Genomic DNA, 22377 nt, shown 5'->3' with positions numbered 1-22377 from the left:
TACTTTTGGATAAATGGAGGACTGAATAAATGAATAAACAATGAACAAAAATAGAATCTGCTACAGAGGAGCTATCTGTAAGAGTAATACAAACATATTTTTCTGTATTCAGCTGTGCGGCCATCTTTTCTCCTGGTTTATTTCTTTTCCTATCTTCTCTGTTGGTTCTATCTTTCCTGTACCCTATATAGCAGCCAGCTTTTCAATTTCTTCCTTTTAATAATTTCTCAGACTTTTAAAATTGACATTTCAAAAGTACCCTATGCAAAATTTTGATGGTTTTGCCCATTTACCATATAAAAGAAACTATACAGTTAAAATGAGATTACTCACCATAGAAAAGCCCCTTTTCTTTTCCCAGAGGTAGCTCAAAACTGGGCAGACAAAACTGACTAATCTTGCATCTAGTTGTGACTTCATCCTTCTTTTTATGAAAGAACTAATGTTCTTCTCTCTTCAGTCTTACTTACAAGAACACAGGAAAGAAAAGAAGAGAGAGAAAGATAGGGTAGGACTTACTTAGATTCAGAAAACAGGAGCAATGAGAAGTAATGAAGACCATAAGAGCTACATTTGGGAATAGAAACAAGGAGTTCTCCATGAGGAAAATATACAGCATGTTCTTGTTCCTCTGTATTAGGAGATCTCTCTTCAAATGTCTTCTTGTAGGTGGACAGTAAATGTATTAGCAAAATAATAAAGAACAAAAAGCATTTTGGGAAACAGCATGATCAAATAGGAATGCATTAAATAGGAATGCATTATCTTCAGAATTTTGGATCACAACTTAAGCCAACCCCAAAAAAGGGCAGTTATACTATACATTAGTATAGAAATGAAAAAATAAAGTGACTTGAAAAAGAAAAAGGAAAAAGAAAAAAGCAGAAGCAAATACACTTCCAGAAACTCATTAGAGAAAAACAATTTAAAAAAAAAAAATTCTAGATGCTCAAGGTATACTGAGCTAATATTCTATGAGTTTCTGATACTGGAATCTAGTTCTACAAATGGCTGGCGCCCCAGGGACATATACAAAACATATCCCAACTGCAGCAACCAGTCAGCTCAGCTGGCTTCACATCACTAGAAGCAGCTGTCAGGACGGGCATGGACCTCTGCACAAGGTCACAGGTCCCAAATGAACCTCACAAGTGTCTAGTTACTTTTCCAGCCAAAACCCAAAACAAAACACGCCGCACAAAGAATGACTTCAGTAAGGCTGGTGAAAAGATGCTACTTGCCGCTCAATACTACAGAGTAAACAACTCCCAGTATTAGTATTATAAAAACCAGTAAATAGTCATATGTTTTTAGACGATTCCCACTTTATATGCCTACAAAGAAACCAAATCTACTGTAGATCCACAGATCAATAAACACAGAATAAACTGATCTTTGCAAAAGGCAGTTCACTGTAACAAGGAAGCATCAAAGAAGATAACTGCAGTTAATTGAAAATAAAAAGAATCGTTCCTGTAGAGAACTTTTTAATGCACAAAAATTTAGGAGAAAAGAATTTTTCACTCTGTTAACAGCTCTGAGATTTGGTTGTATTGCATACCAGCTCTAGTATGGTTCACAAGATGACATTATACAAAGAGAAGAGCAAGCTCTAGGAGTAAATATAAGTGCCCTGATAAAAGAGGGAAGCCTATCCTCAACTGGAAAGAAAGAAAATATAAGAGATTACAAAATTTACAAGCTTGTTCATTCCATGAGAAAAGCTTGGGAGTAGACTACTCAGAAAGAAAATACCAGCCCTGAATGAGCTGAAAAGAGGCTCAAAAGGAAGTTTACAAAGGCCAGAGAAGCATAGAGAAATGAAGACAAAGGCTTTTTCTGGTATGAGATTTACCTTTCTGGTATGAGAATTACCTTACAGGCATTATTCAGAGAAAAACTTTGAGAAAGAAGATATAACTGATCACAAAAATAAGCTTGTTATTTACCCTGTCAAAGCAGTTTGGGAATACTCCAAATAAACTGTTTGGGAATACTCCAATATTTAATCAGTCAAAGAAAAGCAGAGTTATATTAAGCAGACTCCTGAACAGTAGCAAGCAATTATAAATTATAAATCAGTCTCGTTTTAATATGTAATGTTCTTTAAACAACTGACAACAAAATTAAGTGTCTCGATGAACTCAATAAGACAAGCATCTCAAGTTAGAAGCAATAATAATTTTTTTTAACTCGAAGCAAAAATGAGACAAAGGAGTTAGCCTTTGTTCTGATAAAGCAGCCAAGAGTAGCCTCACGGCAAATGGATGCTGAGGAAAATTAGCCCTAAAAAAAAGCATATGAAGTAATAGAAGAATCAGCAATATCTGTTATTTGTTAATTATATGGTCAACTACTTTCCCTCAGGATATGAACCAATCCTCCTCCCTAAAAGAAAAGGAGTATTTTCCTCCAAATGAGAAATCATGCTAACAGCTCACGGCCCATCTGGAAGACTGAGACTACTTCTGAAGACAACAGAATCAAAGTCCATCCCCAGGGGATCAGTATAGATTGCAGCGTTAATTCTCAAGATACCTACGCTGGTCTAAACACTAAAATTTATTTTATTAAATATTAAAACCACAACCAGTGAAGACTCACCACCCCCTAATACATCACTTGCAAGGCAGATTCTAAACCCACGTGTTAGCACTTAACTCACATCTAAGTTTTCTTAGGTGCATACTCAAAAATCATCCCCTGAAAAATGTATCCCCTCTGTAAACAATTTCATCTTTCTTTAAAAGTGACCATATCTTGTTTTTTTTTTTAAAAAAAAACACTTATTTAGCATTTCTACAAGTTATTGAAAAAATAATTCAATAAAACTTCATCGAGTTCTGTATATAAGGTAAAATGGCTGCCAGATATTTTTAAAAAGCAGTAATACTTCTGAATATATTTTCTTCACTCACAGAGCACAGGAGCTATAAGTTTGCTTCTGAGACAGTGGTCACCTTCATAGAAAGAGTAATTAGCAAAAACAACTAGATTAATTTTAATAAGTCTGTAGATAAGTTCAAAGGCGATGTATGTTTCTGGAAAGCTTGGGTCAAGAGATGGTACGATTTACAAATAAACCAAAATGGTACAACATTAAAAAATCTCCTTGTTTTCCATATTCATAAGGTCAAAGTGAATGATAAGATTTGCTGATTTAAAAAAATATACTGTCTTAACATATATAACCAGTGTGGGTCTCATCATGAGCAAAGGTGTAGCTGTCTTTAGTAGCCAGCCCCTTGGAGAAAGGGGATACAAAAGATTATTGCTGCATTAAAGAAAAAAGATACAGACCATAAAGACTTAAGCTGGCAGAAAGAGTGCCAAAATGAGAGAGCAGAAAAATATAAATAAGGAAGTTACCCTAAAATTGGAATGGGGTATCATAACTGAATTTTAGTTGTCTACTTAAAAAATCAAATTTCAGAAGCATTTTTGATGTCTACTCATTGCAAAGAATCAAAGAATGCAGCTTCCCTTAAAAGAACCAGCTTTTTTAAAAAGCAACCAAAATTTTACCATATTCTAAAAGGTCTTGATTAGCTTCCAAAAATGTAAAAAAAAATTATGGTCTCTCTTATTTCATTTAAAAAAACTTAAGTTAGGAAATGAGGAGGAAATAGAATAGAAAAATAGAAGAGCAGAAGGGAAGAAGTGTCTGACTCAATCTCTCTACTGACCTCTCGAAAGAAATCAGACTGAAGAGAAGAGAGCACCTTTAATATCTTCACTGGCTGAGGTGTCACAGCAGAAGCAGGACTAGTCAGTTTTTATCGACTTGGGGCGTATGAGAAATACCCAGTTGTGCTGAGGGAATAAGCAAGAGGAAACAGATCACATTTCAATAGCAGATGCCACTTAATTAATACATCCACATAGTACTTCTCTAGCCCTTTTGTGCAACAGGTGTGGATGGCTCTAACATCATTCCTATGTGTGAATGCACAAGAAAAACATTAAGGCCAAAGTGGTGAATTACATACCAGGCAAAGAATGGATGAAGGCCCAGACGTCATCAACTGTCCATATAGATGGCTCTGTTTGTGCAACTGGCAGCAAGTCACTGTTCTCAGGCATTTTCCTAATTCTCACATCCCGAAGCTCACGTTCTCTTTCCCGTTCACTTTGCCTGCGCAGACGTGTTGTCATAGCAGATGGCACAGAATCTTCATGAGAAGCCAAGTCTTCTTCTGCAGATGGATAAGTAATTGGAAGCTGGAAAATGTAGTACAAGTAAAATACAGCATTGCACTTTCCTTGCATTTCTGAAAAGGGTATTGTACATTGAAGCAAGGTTTCTACAGACCTGCCTAAGGATATGTTCTCTTGCTGCCCCATCAGGGCCACTTGGACGACGGCCACGATGCCCAAGACTTTGATTATCAGGCTTACGATTCCAACGACTAAGTGCAAATTTTTTAGAACAGCTAACATTGTACCTAAGAAATTCAAGTAAGAAAAATCATTAAATGATACATGAGATACTCCATTTACTATTTAATTATGACTTCAAAGTGCAATTGTGAATCAGTAACTGCCATACACTTCATTAAGAACTATAATACCTCAGAAAGTAAAACTATAATATTCAATGGATTTACTTATGCTAACAGTCAAAAAATGGCCTCTGTATCTATCATAATACAGCTCTCAATGTAATACTGGACGCCTATAACAAGGTATTGATATTTTCTCCTAAAAACAGCATAATAGTGGGAAACTTTCTGCAAAATACATAGGAAAACCAATTTTTATAACAGCAAAATAATTCAAGGTTCCAGGAGAAAAAGAAGTTATGAATTAACTATTTAGATGTTCAAACTGATACTTTCCCCAAGTAATCATTTCTGAAGAGAGATTACTAAAAAGAAGCTAATATAGTAGAGAGGGGGAAATCTCAAACAGCCAGTAAAAGATTCTCAAATATTACTGAAATCAAAGAGTGAAAACATAAAGTTGAGATTTCAAAGTTACACAAGGAATTCTTAGCTCTCATTCAAGAAACTCAAAAACACATAATTCTTTAAAGTTGGCTGAAAGATTTTTATTTTATCAAAATAAACGGTCTAATATTTTTGAAGATAGACCTTTATAAGGCATGATGACAGCTTTAAAAGAGTCCTATGCCATTTATTGGATTCCAAGGCCCCAGAACAGGGGCAGGCAAACTTTTTCTATAAAGGGCCAGATAGTAAATATTTTAGGCTTTGTGGGCCATACAAGTGTCTGTCACAACCACTCAACTCTGCATTTGTAACATAAAAGCAACCAAAGACAATAATGAATGAGCATGGCTATATCCCAATAAAACTTCATTTAGTAACACTAAAATCTGAATTGCACATAATTTTCATGTGTCACAAAATATTATTTTTCTTTTGATTTTTTTTCAACCACTTAAAAATTTAAAAACCATCCTTAGCTCTGGGACCATACAAAAAAAGGTTACAAGAAGGATTCAGCCTGGGCATAGTTTGCCAACCCCTTCCCCAGAAAGAAGAATGAAAAGAAATAATCTAAGAAACAAAATTTCTGAAAAGTTACAGAAAGGCTAAGAAAAATACATGCAGTTCCTTTTTTACACATATAAAACTGCCATTGTAATTTCTTATTTTCAAAACTGTTTTGCTCTACAAAGATTTCTCAGGAAAATGACAAGAATAAATCCCAATAAACTTTGCTATTGATAACTATTCTAGGACCAATATACAGATACCAAAATAAATTTTCTTCATCTATGTTTTAAGAAAATATCAGGAGGTGGAAGTAAGGAGTACTATGAGAATGAATAGGCTATTTTTCCCCTACAACTATAAAAAAGAAAAAGGTATCCTGATGGCCACTTCATTTTACCCTAAAAGAATTCAAAAAAAAGCTCCTGCTGTGTTCATGATGCTCATCTCTGGGCTCAGCTCTGTAGGTTTCTGATTTCCATTCATATCAATTGACAAAACTTCTTTCCCCACTGACTAAAGAACAGAGAAGAGAGACTACACTTGCTATTTAGTCCCTAAATACGTAGCTCTCCAAGACAGGCAACTAGGCAGACATGCAAACGGCAGCAGTTCTTCCCTGACCTAATTTATCCTCTCCTCCGTGCTCTCGTCTGCATTTCCCTATGTTAGAACCCCAACCCTCTAAAGAGATTCACCTAAAGATATAATAATGTGACAACTCAGCAATCATCTCTGGGAAAAGGGTGATGATAGTGTAAAATGTCCTGAAATATTCCTAAATGTCAAGAAGTTTAAAATATTCAGAAAGGCAGTCCTTTTCCCTCAGAAATTTTAATCACTTAGAATCAGAAAGCCACTATTCTTTCTTGTGGTATATGCAAACCAGAAAACTCCCAAGTTATTGCAGGAGTTACATAATTTGATTAGCACTATCAATGACATGAAAGAATATTTGAATAAGAGATTGACAACTGAGAAGCCAATGAACTCACTTTTGGAGGAAAATACTTTATTACTTATTTAACTTAATACTTTATTACTTACTTAAAGTATATTTTAATGGCACCATACTAAATAATATGTTCAAGCAAGAAATTCCTTAAATCCATACAATTAAGACCTTAAAATCTTTGAGAGAATACTCACTTTTTGGAACAGAGAGCCAATTTCAAAATAATCAACCTGAGTCTATACTTCACCTTTACCTATAGTAAATACCTATATTAGAATTTATTATCAGAATCAGAGGGTTTTTTTTTTTTAAAGCTTTTAATTTTTTATTTATTTATTTATTTTTCCCCCCAAACCCCAGTAGATAGTTGTATGTCATAGCTGCACATCCTTCTAGTTGCTGTATGTGGAACGTGGCCTCAGCATGGCCGGAGAAGCGGTGCGTCAGTGCGCGCCCAGGATCCGAACCTGGGCTGCCACCAGCAGAGCGTGCGAACTTAACCGCTAAACCATGGCGCCAGCCCAGAGGGTTTTTTTTTTTTACTGTAAACTAAACTGACAACAAGATCAATGAAGATACTAAACATTTCTTTTGTTATTAATACTATTTACCTATAATATTACTATTGAAAATACAGATTTAGAAAAGACAGATATTTTGCTGTCTGATAATATAACAGTGTGGAGAACTTATGCTAGAACTGTCCCACTTAGAAACTTAAGTAAGATATGGTTAAAACAAATGAAAACATTTTAAAACAAAACAAAGTAAACTCAGATATGTCAATATTGATAAAACAATCAGGTGATTAAAGACATATTGTTTTGCTGCCTCCAGGACTAGCAGTCTAGTCACAGGAGGGACTCTCCTAAGCCTATTCTTACCACAGGAGATTGCTACTTCAGTATTAGCTTATGCTGTAAGACTCACTGTAAGTGTTATGAATACGTAATTTTCACAGAGGACTATTTAATAACTCAATACCAAAGTAGCTCCAGATAATGCCTATTTGATATTATTCCTCTTCATTAAGATATCTAGTTTGGGCTGGCCCGGTGGCTTGGCGGTTAAGTGCACGCGCTCCACTACTGGCAGCCCGGCTTCGGATCCTGGGCGCGCACCGACGTACCACTTCTCCGGCCTTGCTGAGGCCGCGTCCCACATACAGCAACTAGAAGGATGTGCAACTACGACATAACAACTATCTACTGGGGCTTTGGGGCAGGAAAAAAACGAGGAGGATTGGCAATGGATGTTAGCTCAGAGCCGGTCTTCCTCAGCAAAAAGAGGAGGATTAGCACGGATGTTAGCTCAGAGCTGATCTCCCTCACAAAAAAAAAAAAAAAAAAAGATATCTAGTTTTGACTACTGGTAAACTCTGTAAGTTTTTTGGTTTTGTTACAGTGGTTGTTGGTTTGTGCTTTATGAAATTCAAGAGAAAAGACATACCTTTTGGCACACGACATTGTGCAGAATCGTTTTGACCGCAGAAATTCATTAGCATATCCCATCTTCCCACAGAATTCACACTTGAGCAACTCACTGTCCATTTCTTCTAATGTCTCTAAAAAAGAAGGAAATATAGGAAAAAACTTCCAAAAATTTAATTGTAGCAAATTTTCTTTTAGCCTCTACTTTGTGTGGATGCTGCTAATTCAAACCATCCAGGAAATTTCAAGGAGCGGTCTTTTAACCTTCCCGTCCACAGCCACTGTGGCAGGCCAAAAGCCTGCAAGAACAACCCCTCCACCAATCCCCTCCTGCTCCTGCATAAAAATGTTATAGAGTTTTCCCTATATAAATAAATGATACATTTTTACAGGTTCATTTTGCTAAGAATCCAGCATATCTAAAATGTGCAAATAACTTTATTAAGCACTGTAAGAGAAATGAAGATGAATGAGACAAAATCACTGCCCTTCAGGAGAAACAATCAAAAAGCACTGTGTAGGATATGAATGCTGGTACACTGTGCTATGGGGACATACAGCAGAGAACACGTAACTCGAACTGGCGAGAATGAGGATGACTTCAAAAAAGAAGGTCAAATTTTGAGATGTCTGATTTTAATAAAATAACACTCTCAAAGTGTTACGATAGAATAAAGATGTATACATCTAATTATAAAACAGTCCCTTTTAGTTATATCCTATTAAAACAAAAATAATTTAATCTTAAAAATCACAAATAATTTTGCAATTTCTAACCTCTGGTCCTTTTTGTCAGGGTGCTATTAGTTCTTCCACCTCTAAATCCATATTATATCCTTCCTCCACCTTTATATCCATAACATTCTTTAGCCATACCACTGGACTCAAAGAAACTTCCTACCTAAATGCTCAGGTATTCAGCAGGAGTCACCTATAAGCAAGCAACTTAATCTTCATGACCCACAGTTTTCTCATCTGTAAAATGGGGTTTATAATACCTTTCCCAAGAACTTCAGTGAAGATTAAGTGAGTGCCCAACAGGAAGTAGGCACAAAAAAGTGACAATCTATTTCCTATTTTCCACATAAGAACTAAGAGTACCAAGACCTGTAATAAGTGCTTAAGAAATATTTCAATGAAAACTGTTAAATTCTTAAATCCACCATATTTTGCTATTTTCTTGCATCATAATTCCTATGCCAAGTCATATAAAATAAGTAAAAAAAGCACTCCACTAACTAAAAGCTTTTAGCTGTGAGCTCCGTATGTGCTTTTCTATGCTATTCCTTTAACCAAGACTTGTTAAGCTGAAGAAAGGGACTCTGAAATGCAGACATTGATGACATGTTCTCAGTAAGTTCAAGCACTCACATTATTCTAATGTTACTAGAGAAGCAAATGGGAAAATACTAAAGCAAGTGAAGGCTACTAAAAAACATACTGTGAAATAATATTTGAAGTTCCAAGGGACATCCAAATACGCTGTCATGACTGATCAAATCATGAACTAGCAAGTGAACACTTTAAGAAAATTATCAGGACTACCTTCATAAGCAAAAGTCATCTATTTGGTAGCACTGAGGAAGAAACAGTCTCAACACAAGTAAAATAAAAATTGCTCCTTCTAATGACCTAGAGAAGGCTTTCTCACAGCTGTGGCCCAACAACACATTCCTGGGACCTGATGTCATAACTTGCAGGAGTATTGTTTTTACTTGGTCATGCTTGTAACCTGACCTGACCTGACCTTGAAAAGCCTGTACCGGAGACAGAACCTCTCACTCAACCACCCCTGCCACCAATCGGGCCCCCAAGAATCCATTCCTCAAGTTGTTCCATTTCCAGACTAACCTGAAAGCTTTATTTCAAAACTTTTTATTAATTAACATAACAATATGAAACACTTGAAGACAGGTTAGAATACCGTATCAAGGAGAAGGAAATGTTTTTGCTGGTGAGAGGGGGAGATCCCAAACAGGTACAGTCTAAGGGTTAACAACCTAACAAAAACAGAACATCGATTTTACTTCTCATAAAGAAGAGAGTAACGTGAACAGATTTTTAAAAATCCCTGTTCTAGAATGTTTGGTCAGAATTTTCATAAATTTGGTAATGTTACCAAGGCTACTTTTTCACATTTGTGAATAAAAAATTACAGAGCCAAATGAGTTCAAAAACTGTTGGCTTAGCTAACAAAGATGGGATTCCATGGCAGAGACAGCTGGTAATTCTCCAACATCCATTCATCACTTTTCTCCCACAGTAACAAAATCCTAATTTTTAGCTAGGAATATGGCCACTAAGAATAAAAACTACAGTTTCTGCCCTAGGTATGGCCAATTTCCAACCAGTGACACAAGAATGGAAACGCTTGCAAATTCCAGTGGTGCCCTTTCCCCCGTCTCATTGATTCAAATGTGACTGTGAAGATCAGCTATTTTGGAAATGACAGCAACATTCAAGGGATGGCAGAGTCATAAGAGACACTGGGAGCTTAGGTCCCAACACCATGGAGCCCTGGACTGCTTACCTTTGGGCTATGTCAGAGAAAATTAAACTTCTATCTTACTTAATCAAATATTATTCTAGATCTCTAATGGAGTGGCTAAACATATATCCTAACTAACAGAGGTGCCCAATTTTTGTGTGTGAGGAGGAGTTAGTTTTTAATTTTCCTGAAGACTTGAGATCACTTGAGGATTGGCAGCAAAGAGAGAGGCAATGAGACAGAAACCATGATCAGTGTGATAATTTACCAGGGCAGACATAAGATGTTTTGGTAAATCACAATCTATGGGTTGGAGATTCTGGATATAGAACCAGTCCAAATAGAAACACAGTTTAGAGCCAGCCCTGATGGCCTAGAGGTTAAGTTTGGCACGCTCCGCTTCAGCGGCCAGGGTTCAGTTCCCAGGCGCAGAACCACACCACTCATCTGTCAGTTGCCATGCTGTGTTGGTGGCTCACACAGAACTAGAAGGACTTACAACTGGAATATACAACATGTACTATGTCCTGGGGCTTTGGGGAAGAAAAAAAAGAGGAAAATTGGAAACAGATGTTAGCTCAGAGCGAATCTTTCCCAGCAAAAAAAACAAACACAGTTAATCCTTTAAAAAGAGAAAAAGCTTTACATTACGTTTTTTATACTGAGTTAAACCATATATACTACTAAAACCAAAGCCACTAAATAAGTGACCTCACCATTTCACCCTCTAGTGCTTACCATAAACAGTGAGGTATACAGTAATAGAAACATTTTATAAAATTATTTTGGGAAATTAAATTATGAATTATTTAAAATTTTGGCACATTTTTATGTAAATATATCTCCACTATGAAATAGATTAATCATCTATTTGTATCGAATATATTTAACATTGTGTAAATTTAAAATGCACAACATATTAATTTGATACATTTATATATTATGATTGCTGTTTTAACTATGTTTAGCACCTCTATCACACTGCATAATTATCCTTTCTTTTTAGCAGTTGGGATAATTTTTAGTCTCTTAGCAAGTTTGATGATTGTAGTTACAATATGATTGTCTATATTCATTACACTGTGCATTAGCTCTCTATGGCTTATTCACCACTCATTGCATGGATTAACCACCCTTAAATCTTCCTTTTCCTTACTCTCGTAGCTTGTTCTGTTAAACTACCCTTCACCTTGTCTTCCATCAATCCTTTCCTTCCTCTTCCCACCGTGAATGCAAGTATCAATTACATGCCAAACCTCTACAGTCATCCTCCAGATGACCAGCAGAGTTTCTAAAAACACTCTTGTTCATGTCACCTGCCTAAAAATCTTCAGCAACCATCCTCTCGACAAGATAACTCCTAACTATTTAGTCGAATATCCAAGGTACTCTAGAACCTGACTCTGCCAGTCTTACTTCCCACTACTTCTCTAACCCAAATGCCTACTCTTCACTGCCCCCTCCTGATGTTACACAGCACTTGGTACATCCTTTGTGCATTTATTCACGGTGTTCTAACCTGAAAGTTTCTTCCTGTTTGCTATCTTAAATCCATGCTTTATCACATCCAAGACCCAGGTCAAATCCCATCTCTACAGAAAATTCACCAAACTAGCAATAATCTCAACTAGTTTTAAAGTCCCAAGTTCTTACTGTCTATATAATTCATGTAAAACTTTCCATATGTTGCTCCTTAGTTATCTTTCTGTTATGGAGACTCACTAGTTCCTACTAGATCAAAAGTTCCTCTCAAGTCCTAGCACAGTGAGCATGTGCTGTATGTCTATTATTTTATAAACCATAAGTATCATGAAAAATGCTGTGAAGCTCCTAAGCAGTTTTCCATTTTTCTTTAATGTGCACACAAGACAGAACATTATATATGTTTTTTAGCATAGTACTTTCATTTATACACTTCTTGTAGATATAGGCAAGGAAAAAAAATCCCTGCACATTCATCTTTACTACTCCATCTCAAATGAAAAGTTTTCTCAGATAAAAGTTACACATAACTAAAAGCAAATATTCAGGAATTAAATGAAATTAAATTCATAACAAAAAGCAAAATGCAGACATTGTTTGAATCCTGATTTGAACAAAATAACTATAAAAAGACATTTATACAATTATACAATTGGGGAAATCTGAGTATGGACCAAGTACTAGAAGACATCAAAGAATTATTATTATTATTGTTTTGTGTGATATAGCATTATAGTTATTTAATGCAATGTACATTGTTTAGAGATGCACAATGAACTATATCCCAGTGAAATACAATGAGGACTATGATTTTCTTTTTATAATTTTTTTTTTTTGTGAGAAAGATAGTCCTGAGCTAACATCCATGCTAATCCTCCTCTTTTTGCTGAGGAAGACCGGCTCTGAGCTAACATCTATTGCCAATCCTCCTCCTTTTTTCTTCCCCCAAAGCCCCAGTAGATAGTTGTATGTCATAGTTGCACATCCTTCTAGTTGATGAATGTGGGGCGCAGCCTCAGCATGGCCGGAGAAGCAGTGTGTTGGTGTGCGCCCGGGATTCGAACCCGGGCCGCCAGTAGCGGAGCACGCGCACTTAACCGCTAAGCCACAGGGCCAGCCCATGATTTTCTTTTTAAAACAGAAGAAAGGAAGAAAAGAAAAGAAAGAGGAAAAGCAACAAAGAAAGAGAAAGAGAGGAGGAAATGGAGGGAGGAAAACAAAAGGGATGGGCGAGCTAGTGTGGCAAAATAACGTTTGAAATTGTTGAGTCTGGGTGAGTGGGGATTCATTATACAATGCTCTCGCATTACATGTATGTTTGAAATTTTTCATGGTTAATTTTAAATAAAAAAACATCAAGTTGAATTCAATGTAAGTTAACAGTAAAAACCAAATTTTATACTACTATCATAACTATCATATTCTTTGCTATTCAAATAAAGGTAAAACAGTGATGAATACGTTGCAACAGTTTATAAATTACCAACGACAGAGGTGCCTTCGTTTTAAGAATTAGGAAAACTGGGCTAAGACAATATCTATTTTGCTTACTAGCATGCTATTTTGCTTAATTTAGCAAAGTACAGGCAGACAGTATATGCTCAATATTTGCAAAATGACTAATTAATTTTAGATGAAATATACTAAGATATTGAGGATAATTACTCAGACACAGATGTTAATTAATACACTACTATAGAGCCCTGACTATACTAAATACTATTCAATTAAACTGAACTGTATCAATTGCAGGGCCATGCTCAGAGTCAGTAAAAGATAAAATATATCATTTTTGCATTTGTTTGTTTTCCTGCAGTCATTTTGTATAACACTTTGACTTTTATGGAATATTCACTATTAGAACAAAGTCTATAAAAAAGGATTCTTTGACATTAAGGAGATTTAGTGATATTTTTCTTTGAACAAATTTAATCACCTCTTGAATAAAGAGCACATCCTTAATGCAACTGTAATATCCACCTGGTATCACACATCAGAATACGGAAAGTCTAAAACCAAATAACCCATAAGCTTTAAACTTTTAAGCAAACTCAGTAAAATAGTCATTTACTTAAGTATGCTTAGAAAAAGAAAGACAGAGAATTGGTTGTTTTCATGCTAAAATTTTGCATTACTTTCATATATAATGGAACTTTCCCCACCCACACTCCTTCAAGAGTCAAACTAACATTATGCAAATTAACAACAATCTTGCTATTTTAATTATTTGGCCATTAAGAGTCTGGTTACCTTTCCCATTTTAGTCAAATCATGTATTATGTAAGAATAAAAGTGAATACTTCAAATAAAATCTTTGTAGAATAAAAATCCATGTTCTGTTTCAAGCAGTAAAAATCAAAGTTAATTTAAAGGGTATCTTAAGTAAAATCCACAAACCTTCAGCAATCATGTCTTCCATCTCTGTGTCAGATGAGTTATCTGCGTGCTTTGTATTATTCTGTAGCTCTGGCTGAACACACACAGAATTTATCACCTGATTATCCAAAAGAGGCCTTTTTTTCACAGGCTGTTCTATTAGCAAAGATGAACGACTCACCTATAAAAGACAAAATAAAATGAAATAATCTTTTAAAAGACTTTTAGAAATAACTTGGTTAAAAAACCTCTTGAAATGAATGCTATCTGTGATAATTTACTTGTTCAACTGATCAGAGTCATTCATTAAGTGCTTTATTCCTTGAGAAAAGGTTAGGCAATCTGGACAAAAACACTTTATATTTCAGGTCATCAGCAGTACAGATGCTTCAAAGTCTCTGTCAAATGGAACCTAGTGTCCTAGTTTAGGCAAGTAGTTAAAAAAAAGTCTTAAGAAATCAGTAATAAATTTTGATTAGCCAGTATCCTTAATTTATTTTTTTTCTGCAACAACTTTTAAGATTTATTTTTCTTGTACAAAGCTTTTTATTTGTAGGATTACTTCCTCAGGATGGATCGGTATTGTATGTATTTTAAAGACAAGAGCACTAATGTTCAAAGTGGTTAGGTGATTTCTTTACAAAAGCGGAATCAGGACCAGAACTCAAGTCTCCTGACTCTAGTTTGCAACTTAATCCACTATAATCACACACAAAAAAATGGAAAAATCCTCAAACATTAACATTAAAATCAACAACAAAAAAATTATTCATTTATGTTCAGTATATATGGTTAACTCATGAATACTACTTATTTTAGAAATGTTTTCAGCAAAAACAATCCAGACCAAAAATATTTACTGATTCACTAGTGAACCCTCAGCAAATCTGAAAAAACGGAACCTCTTACACTATTTGAGAATGCTTGTTAAGTCTCCAATATCTGCCACACATGGTGAACAATAGCTTATTGGAAATTTCTACATCTAACTTTAGAGAATAATCACCCACAAACTTTTAAATTTTGTTCATTTCAGTTAGTATACTTAATATGTTTCAAGTAAAATTTACGGAAGTTATTGCTGAAAAAACTAATATTCAGTGCTGCTAAGGGTACACACTTCTGGTATATGAATAAATTTACATAATATTTCCAGAAAATAATTTGGCAATATTTATCAAGAGTCTTATGAATACATATGTAATGTGATCCAATACCTGTACTTCTAGGAATTTATGCTCAAGAAATTATTAAAAATGTGAACAATTTATATACAAAGATATTCCTTTTGGGACTATTTCAACAGTGAAAATATGGAAACCTAAATGTCCAACAATAATGGAAGGATTACAAAAATTATGGTTGTCCATACTGGAATATTATTGAACCTTTCAAAATCTTTCCAAAGTACTATTAATCATATGAGAAAATAAGTGCTCAAGATATACTAAGTAAAAGAAGCAGAACTGTATATATAATAATAATCTTGATCATATAAAAAAATATGTATATGTAAATATACACATTGTGGGATTATTTGTTCTGTACATTTCCCAAACTTTCCATTTAAAGAACAATACATATTACTTTTGTACTATGAAAAAAAAAGTTGTAATTGTCACTAGTAATAACCGATAATAATAGCAATGGCTATTAAGTGCCAGGCACTACACAGAACAATTTATACACATTTAATCTTCACAATAACCCTAAGAACAAAGTATGATCTCCATTTGCCAGATGAGCAAAACAAAAATCAAAAAGGTTGAGTGACTTGAAAAAAGGTTACACAGTCAGTTTGCGGCTGAACCAGGATCCAAACACTGAGGAGTAGAGAGAAAAGACTGTTCCTCCACTCACTAGATCAGAATTCTTATAGGAGATCCAAGTTTAATACACACAGTAAACTGAAAACAAAGGCAATCGATTAGGCAACCAACTATCACAATGCAAGATCTTCATCTCCCATGAATCTGAAAAACCAGATGATTCAAAGGCCTTCAAAATAAATTATTTTGTTTTCTTGTCTTTGATTTTGGCTTTAATTTTGGCCACCTGTCTTTGATTTATTTTCTAAGAAAAAATGTTCATCTCTAGCTATTAGCATACAAATTATATACAGCTTAGTTTCAGATTATAAGACTTTTAGTGATAGATATGGCACCTCCGTTTTGAGGTGAACATTTTAAAGCATTTTAAAAATCTGAAGGCTGAGATTTAAGAATAAACGAGAAAATCTACTTGCTAATTTTAAACCGTCAACCTGGTAACTTCAGAAGTATTAGGTCATTGGGAAGTTATTTTCTGTACTCAAGTTAAAGTTTACAAAGTATCACATTACACAAGAAACACCATTTAAAAAATAATATACTAAGTGTCATTTCAGCCTCCTTAAAAAGATAAAATAGAAAAGTTTATTTCATTGTTGTAAACTTCCAAGTATCTTTCTCTAAAAATTATAAAATTGGTATCCTTATATCCTGAAATTTTTCTCCTTAGTTTATACATCTAAATAGCTAGCTTAAAATTCTGGAAGTATATTTGGAAATATGTAAAGGATATACATAGAGAGAGAAATTCTAGATAAAAAGACTGACAACTTTTTGAAATAAGATTACAACCTTTTTATTAGAGGACAATGATAGACTAAATTTAAAAATAAGGCTACACGAATAATTTAAAAAATACAAATTTAATTGCTACTTACAGGAAATGGCTCCAAACCCTCCTGAATCACAAAGCCTTCAATAACATGGGTCAAGATCTGTGGTTTAACGATAGCCTGTGGAGGTTTGTTTTCTATACTGGGAATGCTACTAGGCATGGATGTACTATTACTCCTTGTAGCAGCAGCTGGAAGTAAGAGTGGAGGTGGAGGAACAGAAACATGTGAAGGATCTGACGGAGATTTAATGACTGAAGCACTGACTGATGCCACAGCAGGTAATTCCACTTGCTCTGAAAGAAGAAGTCATTTTGTTTGATCTTTAGCATTCTGCCCAGGCAAATATGAAAGAAAATTCAAGAATAAATATTAATTACAGTTAATATCTGGTGCTTTAAAACACCATTCTAAGAACTTTATTATCTCATTTAATCTACACAATAACTTTATGAGATAGAAACTACTATTAACCCTACTTTACAGAAGAAGGGAGTAGCTTGCTCAAAGTTATCATTCCAACCTTGGTTAAAAAGAACTGTCCCATAAAACATGAAAATGTTTTAGAACGTCAATTTAAGAATAATTACTAAAATAACTGCTTTTTTAAAAAATTTTAAGCTACACAGATATTAAATTTCCTATGTTCCTGTTTATATATTCCAAATGGTATGGGAGAAAAATGTACTTTGAAAGTATGCTTAAATAAAAAGGATCCTGAAATCCACAGAATAATTAGAGATTTTGATGAATTACACAGATCATCACCTTTATTTCAAGCAGTAAGGCTAATCCAACTCCATGCACAAATGTTCTTTGGTTTTTTTTTTTTTTTTACAACTCTCCAGTGGCACTGTACATGTCAATTTGGGGCAACAACTGTAGTACCAGGCAAGTGCAAAACAATGGGCTGGATCACTGTGATTCCTCCCCTTCAAACTCTGAGGACCACAATAAGTAGACCCGACAGCCTGTGATGGAGATTTTACCTACCCATTCGATAGCACCGAAGAACCTTTACTGCATGTACTAAAGTGGAAAGATGGAACCAGCTGATAGCTAGGAATATCAGTGAGTACAGATATCTGAGAAAAATAACAAAAAAAGAGCATTGTGTAAAGATACTACTACTACTTACTGAGCACTTATATGCCAGCTACTGTGTAAATGCCTTACAGGTTGTAACTCATTTAATCCTCTAAACTAGCCTATGCGTAGGTACTGTTTTTAATCTCCATTTTATAGACATGGAAACGAAGACACAGAAAGATAAAGTAACTTGCCTAAGGGCACACAGTTAATAAGTAGTGGAGCTGGGGCTCTGGAGACAATGCTCTTAATTGCTATGCTAACTCCTCTCCACCAGCAGTTATGAAAGGATTGACACCACTATCAAAGATGCTCAAAATATAGCCCAGTTAGAGAAGAAAGAATAAGAATCCCTAGAGAATAAAAATTTCAGCTAATAAAATAGTATAGTGATCATCTGTGTAGTCTCAGAAATGGAAAAGATAACAGTTCACACTTAGTAACTGTGATGTGATCAATAATATGTACCTTATCACAGCACTGTTATAGCCATAAATTAACCTAGTTTCACCAAATAATCCACCAAGATAAACTGTACTGGAAAACCTGTTTAAAGTCACACAATCCCTTATGAAAACTAAAAAAGAAAGTCAGTAGAAAATGCTGGTTTGCTAATTTCTGGGAACAAATACACAACTGTACACATGCATTACCAAACTGAGAAACTCCACAAATATCCTACCCATACCCAATCTTCACATATACTTCTAGAGTAAGAGATAAAAGATAAAAAACTCTGAAGTGGGACTGAAAGGCATTTTTTCTGTTGGAAGGAAAATATAAATCTACGGGGAACTGAAAAATAAGATAAAATTTTAATGTCCCTTATAGTTCACAGATACTCCATTACTTTAGAAATATAAACCTGAATTAAGTATAATTTGGTTTTTTCAGAAAATACTGCTTGGTATATGTTCTAATTAATTTTTAGATCATACATACAAATGTGCCAATCTTACATAGTCCTAAATTGTGTTAAAAACAGAGCTTTGCGGCCAGCCCTGTGGCCTAGTGGTTAAGTTCACGTGCTCTGCTTCAGCAGCCCAGGTTCTCGGGTTAGGATCCCGGGCGGGGACCTACACCACTCATTAGCCATGCAGTGGCAGGGACCCACATACAAAATAGAGTAAGACTGGCACAGATGTTAGCTCAGGGAGAATCTTCCTCAGCAAAGAAAAAAAACACCCAAAAAACAGCTTTAAATTACTGACTTTTTGAAGAAGCTAATAGTTACTACTTGCCAGATTATAATCAGCTGTTAAAATCAAAAACATAAGAAACAGCAACATATTACAGTAGGAAAAAAACACAATTATTGTACTCTCTAGATTTAAGACAACTATGAGAGAAAACCCAATTAACTGATACGATTTTGCCACAGGTTACTATGCCTATTCACTCTCATTTTCTGAGCAAGATCTATGGGCTTTTTCCACCTTTTTTTAAATGGATGCATCTTCCTTTAAAGAATTTTTATAGATATATGAAAACTGAATCCTGGATGGAAACAAGTTCTTCTATTTTTGCAGGTTAGTTTATTTCACGGTTTGATGAGAGTTATTCTAAACATCAACCTGTGCTTGCTTTTCTTCCTCATACACTACAGAAGAGTATTAAGTATTTACTTCATAGTAAACAACAGAAGATTCAAAAGTCTACATTGTACTCAGACAATTTAGCCAGAGAGATATTCTTGACAGGATCTCAGACTATATTCCTGAGGAAAAAATGTGAAGATATTCTTGTGTTCCAATATTTGAAAAATGTTTAAATTTTCTTTGAGTACCATTATAATGCTTATTAGGTAATTAAATCACAGAGACAATGCAAGGTTAGTATCCAATTAAACTTATATTTCTGCTTTTAAATCAAAACTCCAGGAAATCTGCAGTGTACAGAAGGTTCCATTTTCAGTGTACAGAAACTACAAAGATTATTAAATCTTCAACAATTTCTTAAATCTTTTGAGGTATTACTTTGAATAAACAAAGGCAATAATATTAAACTTGTCAAATATTTTATATATAATTTTATTGAGTAAACGTTTTCTATTTATGAGGAGGGGGAAATAGTTGCAAGAAAATTGATTTTCCCCCTTCTATGCTTCCCAGAGACTCACACTTGTCGTAAGGGAATAAAAGCTGGAGAGAAGAGAAGTGTTAGAGATGTGGCATGCTGAAGAAAAGAGAGAGCAAGGGTAGCTTTAGTAGCGAAGTCAGTGTCCCATTACAATTTGTTTCCATGCCTGTTATAGTGGTTCTTCTGAACTGAAAACTATCACGAAGGCCATGAGATACTGAATAGAACAGAATACTTACAACGAAGCCTGAGCCAAGATTAGTATTATCTGGATCAGGGGTCAGCAAACTTTCTATAAAGGACTATATGGTCTCTGCAACTACTCATCTTTGCCACAGTAGTGCAAAAGTAGCCATAGATAAATATTTGAACAAATGAACGTGGCTGTGTTGAACACAAGGAAATTTGAATTTCACATAGTTTTTACATGACATGAAATATTACTCTTCTTTTGAATTTTTTTCAACCACTTACAAATTTTAAAACTATCCTCAGCTCACAAAAACAGGCAGCAGGAAAGATCTGAGCTATAGTTTGCCAACCCCTGATCTAAATAAAATATTCATAAATAAAAAAAACCCTAACTTGGGCCGGCCCCGTGGCTTGGTGGTTAAGTGTGCACGCTCTGATGCTGGTGGCCCGGGTTTGGATCCCGGGTGCACACCGAGGCACCACTTCTCCGTCCATCCTGAGGCCGAGTCCCACATACAGCAACTAGAAGGATGTGCAGCTATGACATACAACTATCTACTGGGGCTTTGAGGGGGAAAATAAATAAAATAAAATCTTTAAAAAAAAAAAAAAAACCCTAACAGAATATATCTTTTTTAGGACCTAGACACTGGGCTACAAGTCATACTAATGTTTTAGTACATTACCAAGGATTCACAGTCACTTTGATATTGTGAGGAGGAGCATACAGAAGATTTACCTGAACTCATAAGTAGCACTGAAGTAGTGAATAAGAATTTGAATGCTTAAACTCAAGAATGTTTTAATCCATGTCTCTAATAAGAATTAGTGAGGCTTAATTTAAGTACTGTCTGGAAAAGAACACTTTTAAAAGCATTTCCTCAGTCTGGATCACAAGCAATTATGAGGATGTCAAATACGACTTAGAATGCTTTGTGATTTGGGGAAAGTATAACTGAAATCTTTTGATAGATATTTGATTTATTCTAATTTCTAAGCTAGAAATAGCTTGACACATGAATCTGAATGGGCCTTTGAAACAGATCCGTACAAACCACTAAAAATTAGAAGGCTAAAATACGTTTTTCATTTGGGTGGTTCTTCATCAACTGTTCTAATTGTTCCTTATCAAAAAAAAATCTTGAATTCTAATCTATGTTTTGCTGCAATTAATTACATAACAAATTGGTTTAGTATCATCTCTAGTGAAAAAAAAATACTTTTCCCATCACTAACATTTATCTAATAGAAAACTCCCCCAAATTTAAGTATTTTCTCACCTAACAAAGGATGTTCGGAAGTCAAATCCTCTCCTCTCCCCACAGTGATGGCAGCTGGAGACAATGTGGGTGGTGGTGGGGTTCTGTCCATCCGGACACATTCATCTGACTCTTCTGGCATTTCTTCTTCACACACATCTTCTACTTGATAAACCTGCAATAACAAACCACACTGCCTTAAAATTTTTCCAGAAAAAGTTAACAAGGTGCTCCTACCTTAATTAAAAAAAATAAATTCTAAGTGTTTTAAATTTAAAAACAAGGCAAAATGACTACTTGACAGGTTGAAAGGAAAACTTTCAAATCACTTAAATGAAGTTTTTCATAATACCTGACAATATTCACTAAAAGCAAGTTGTGGATCAATATCTAGGCTACAAATCACTAAGGTTTCGAAAAAGTAATTGTCAAGTCAGAACATATTTTTAATTTTGAGAATTAGAAAAATGTTTTGATTTTATATACTTGAATAACTATTTTGGGAATTGACTATTGTTTCTGTTAAGTTCTAATTGTCATAAATCAAAATCAAAATAGATACTAACATGTTTCACAAGCACACCAAGTAAATCTCCAAAATGACACATAATATATCAGGAAATGTACTGGTTAAAGGACTACATCCCAGGGTCGTCTTTATTATATTTATGTGAACTAAAGATTAAATTATGAAAAGTAATGTCCAACTAACTACAAAAAAGGTATGCAATTACATCTTTTCTTTAATTTCTGATCTGCTCAAGAATCTAATGCATTTTTATAAGCTAATATCAGGTAAACAGAAAGTATTTGTCCTTGCAATAATTCATACACACACACACACACACCCCCCATCCTAAGCCATTTGACACATTATTTTTAGTTCTTTAATATTGTTCTATACCT

General features: G+C 34.8%; 1 protein-coding gene across 9 annotated transcripts in view; it reads right to left on the bottom strand.

The window, feature by feature from the left end:
- PHC3 (polyhomeotic homolog 3) overlaps positions 1-22377 on the bottom strand; it is a 77283-nt gene that overhangs the window by 10182 nt on the left and 44724 nt on the right. For 7 of the 9 annotated variants that reach the window (XM_014783194.2, XM_004424755.3, XM_087440038.1 and 4 more), the window contains 6 exons: positions 21493-21646; positions 16898-17148; positions 14212-14371; positions 7864-7978; positions 4313-4445; positions 3990-4221 (listed from right to left, as the gene is read on the bottom strand). In XM_014783194.2, coding sequence (XP_014638680.1) covers positions 3990-4221; positions 4313-4445; positions 7864-7978; positions 14212-14371; positions 16898-17148; positions 21493-21646 — 1045 coding nt within the window. Of the gene's footprint in view, positions 1-333; positions 3814-3989; positions 4222-4312; positions 4446-7863; positions 7979-14211; positions 14372-16897; positions 17149-21492; positions 21647-22377 lie in introns of those variants that run through there. The other 2 variants (XR_015554505.1, XM_087440041.1) reach the window with 2 other exon arrangements.

This window comes from Ceratotherium simum, chromosome 15, assembly GCF_057802395.1.
Source record: "Ceratotherium simum simum isolate JZ-2026a chromosome 15, ASM5780239v1, whole genome shotgun sequence".
NCBI lineage: Eukaryota > Metazoa > Chordata > Mammalia > Perissodactyla > Rhinocerotidae > Ceratotherium > Ceratotherium simum.
This window is presented reverse-complemented; position numbering and strand designations above follow the sequence as displayed.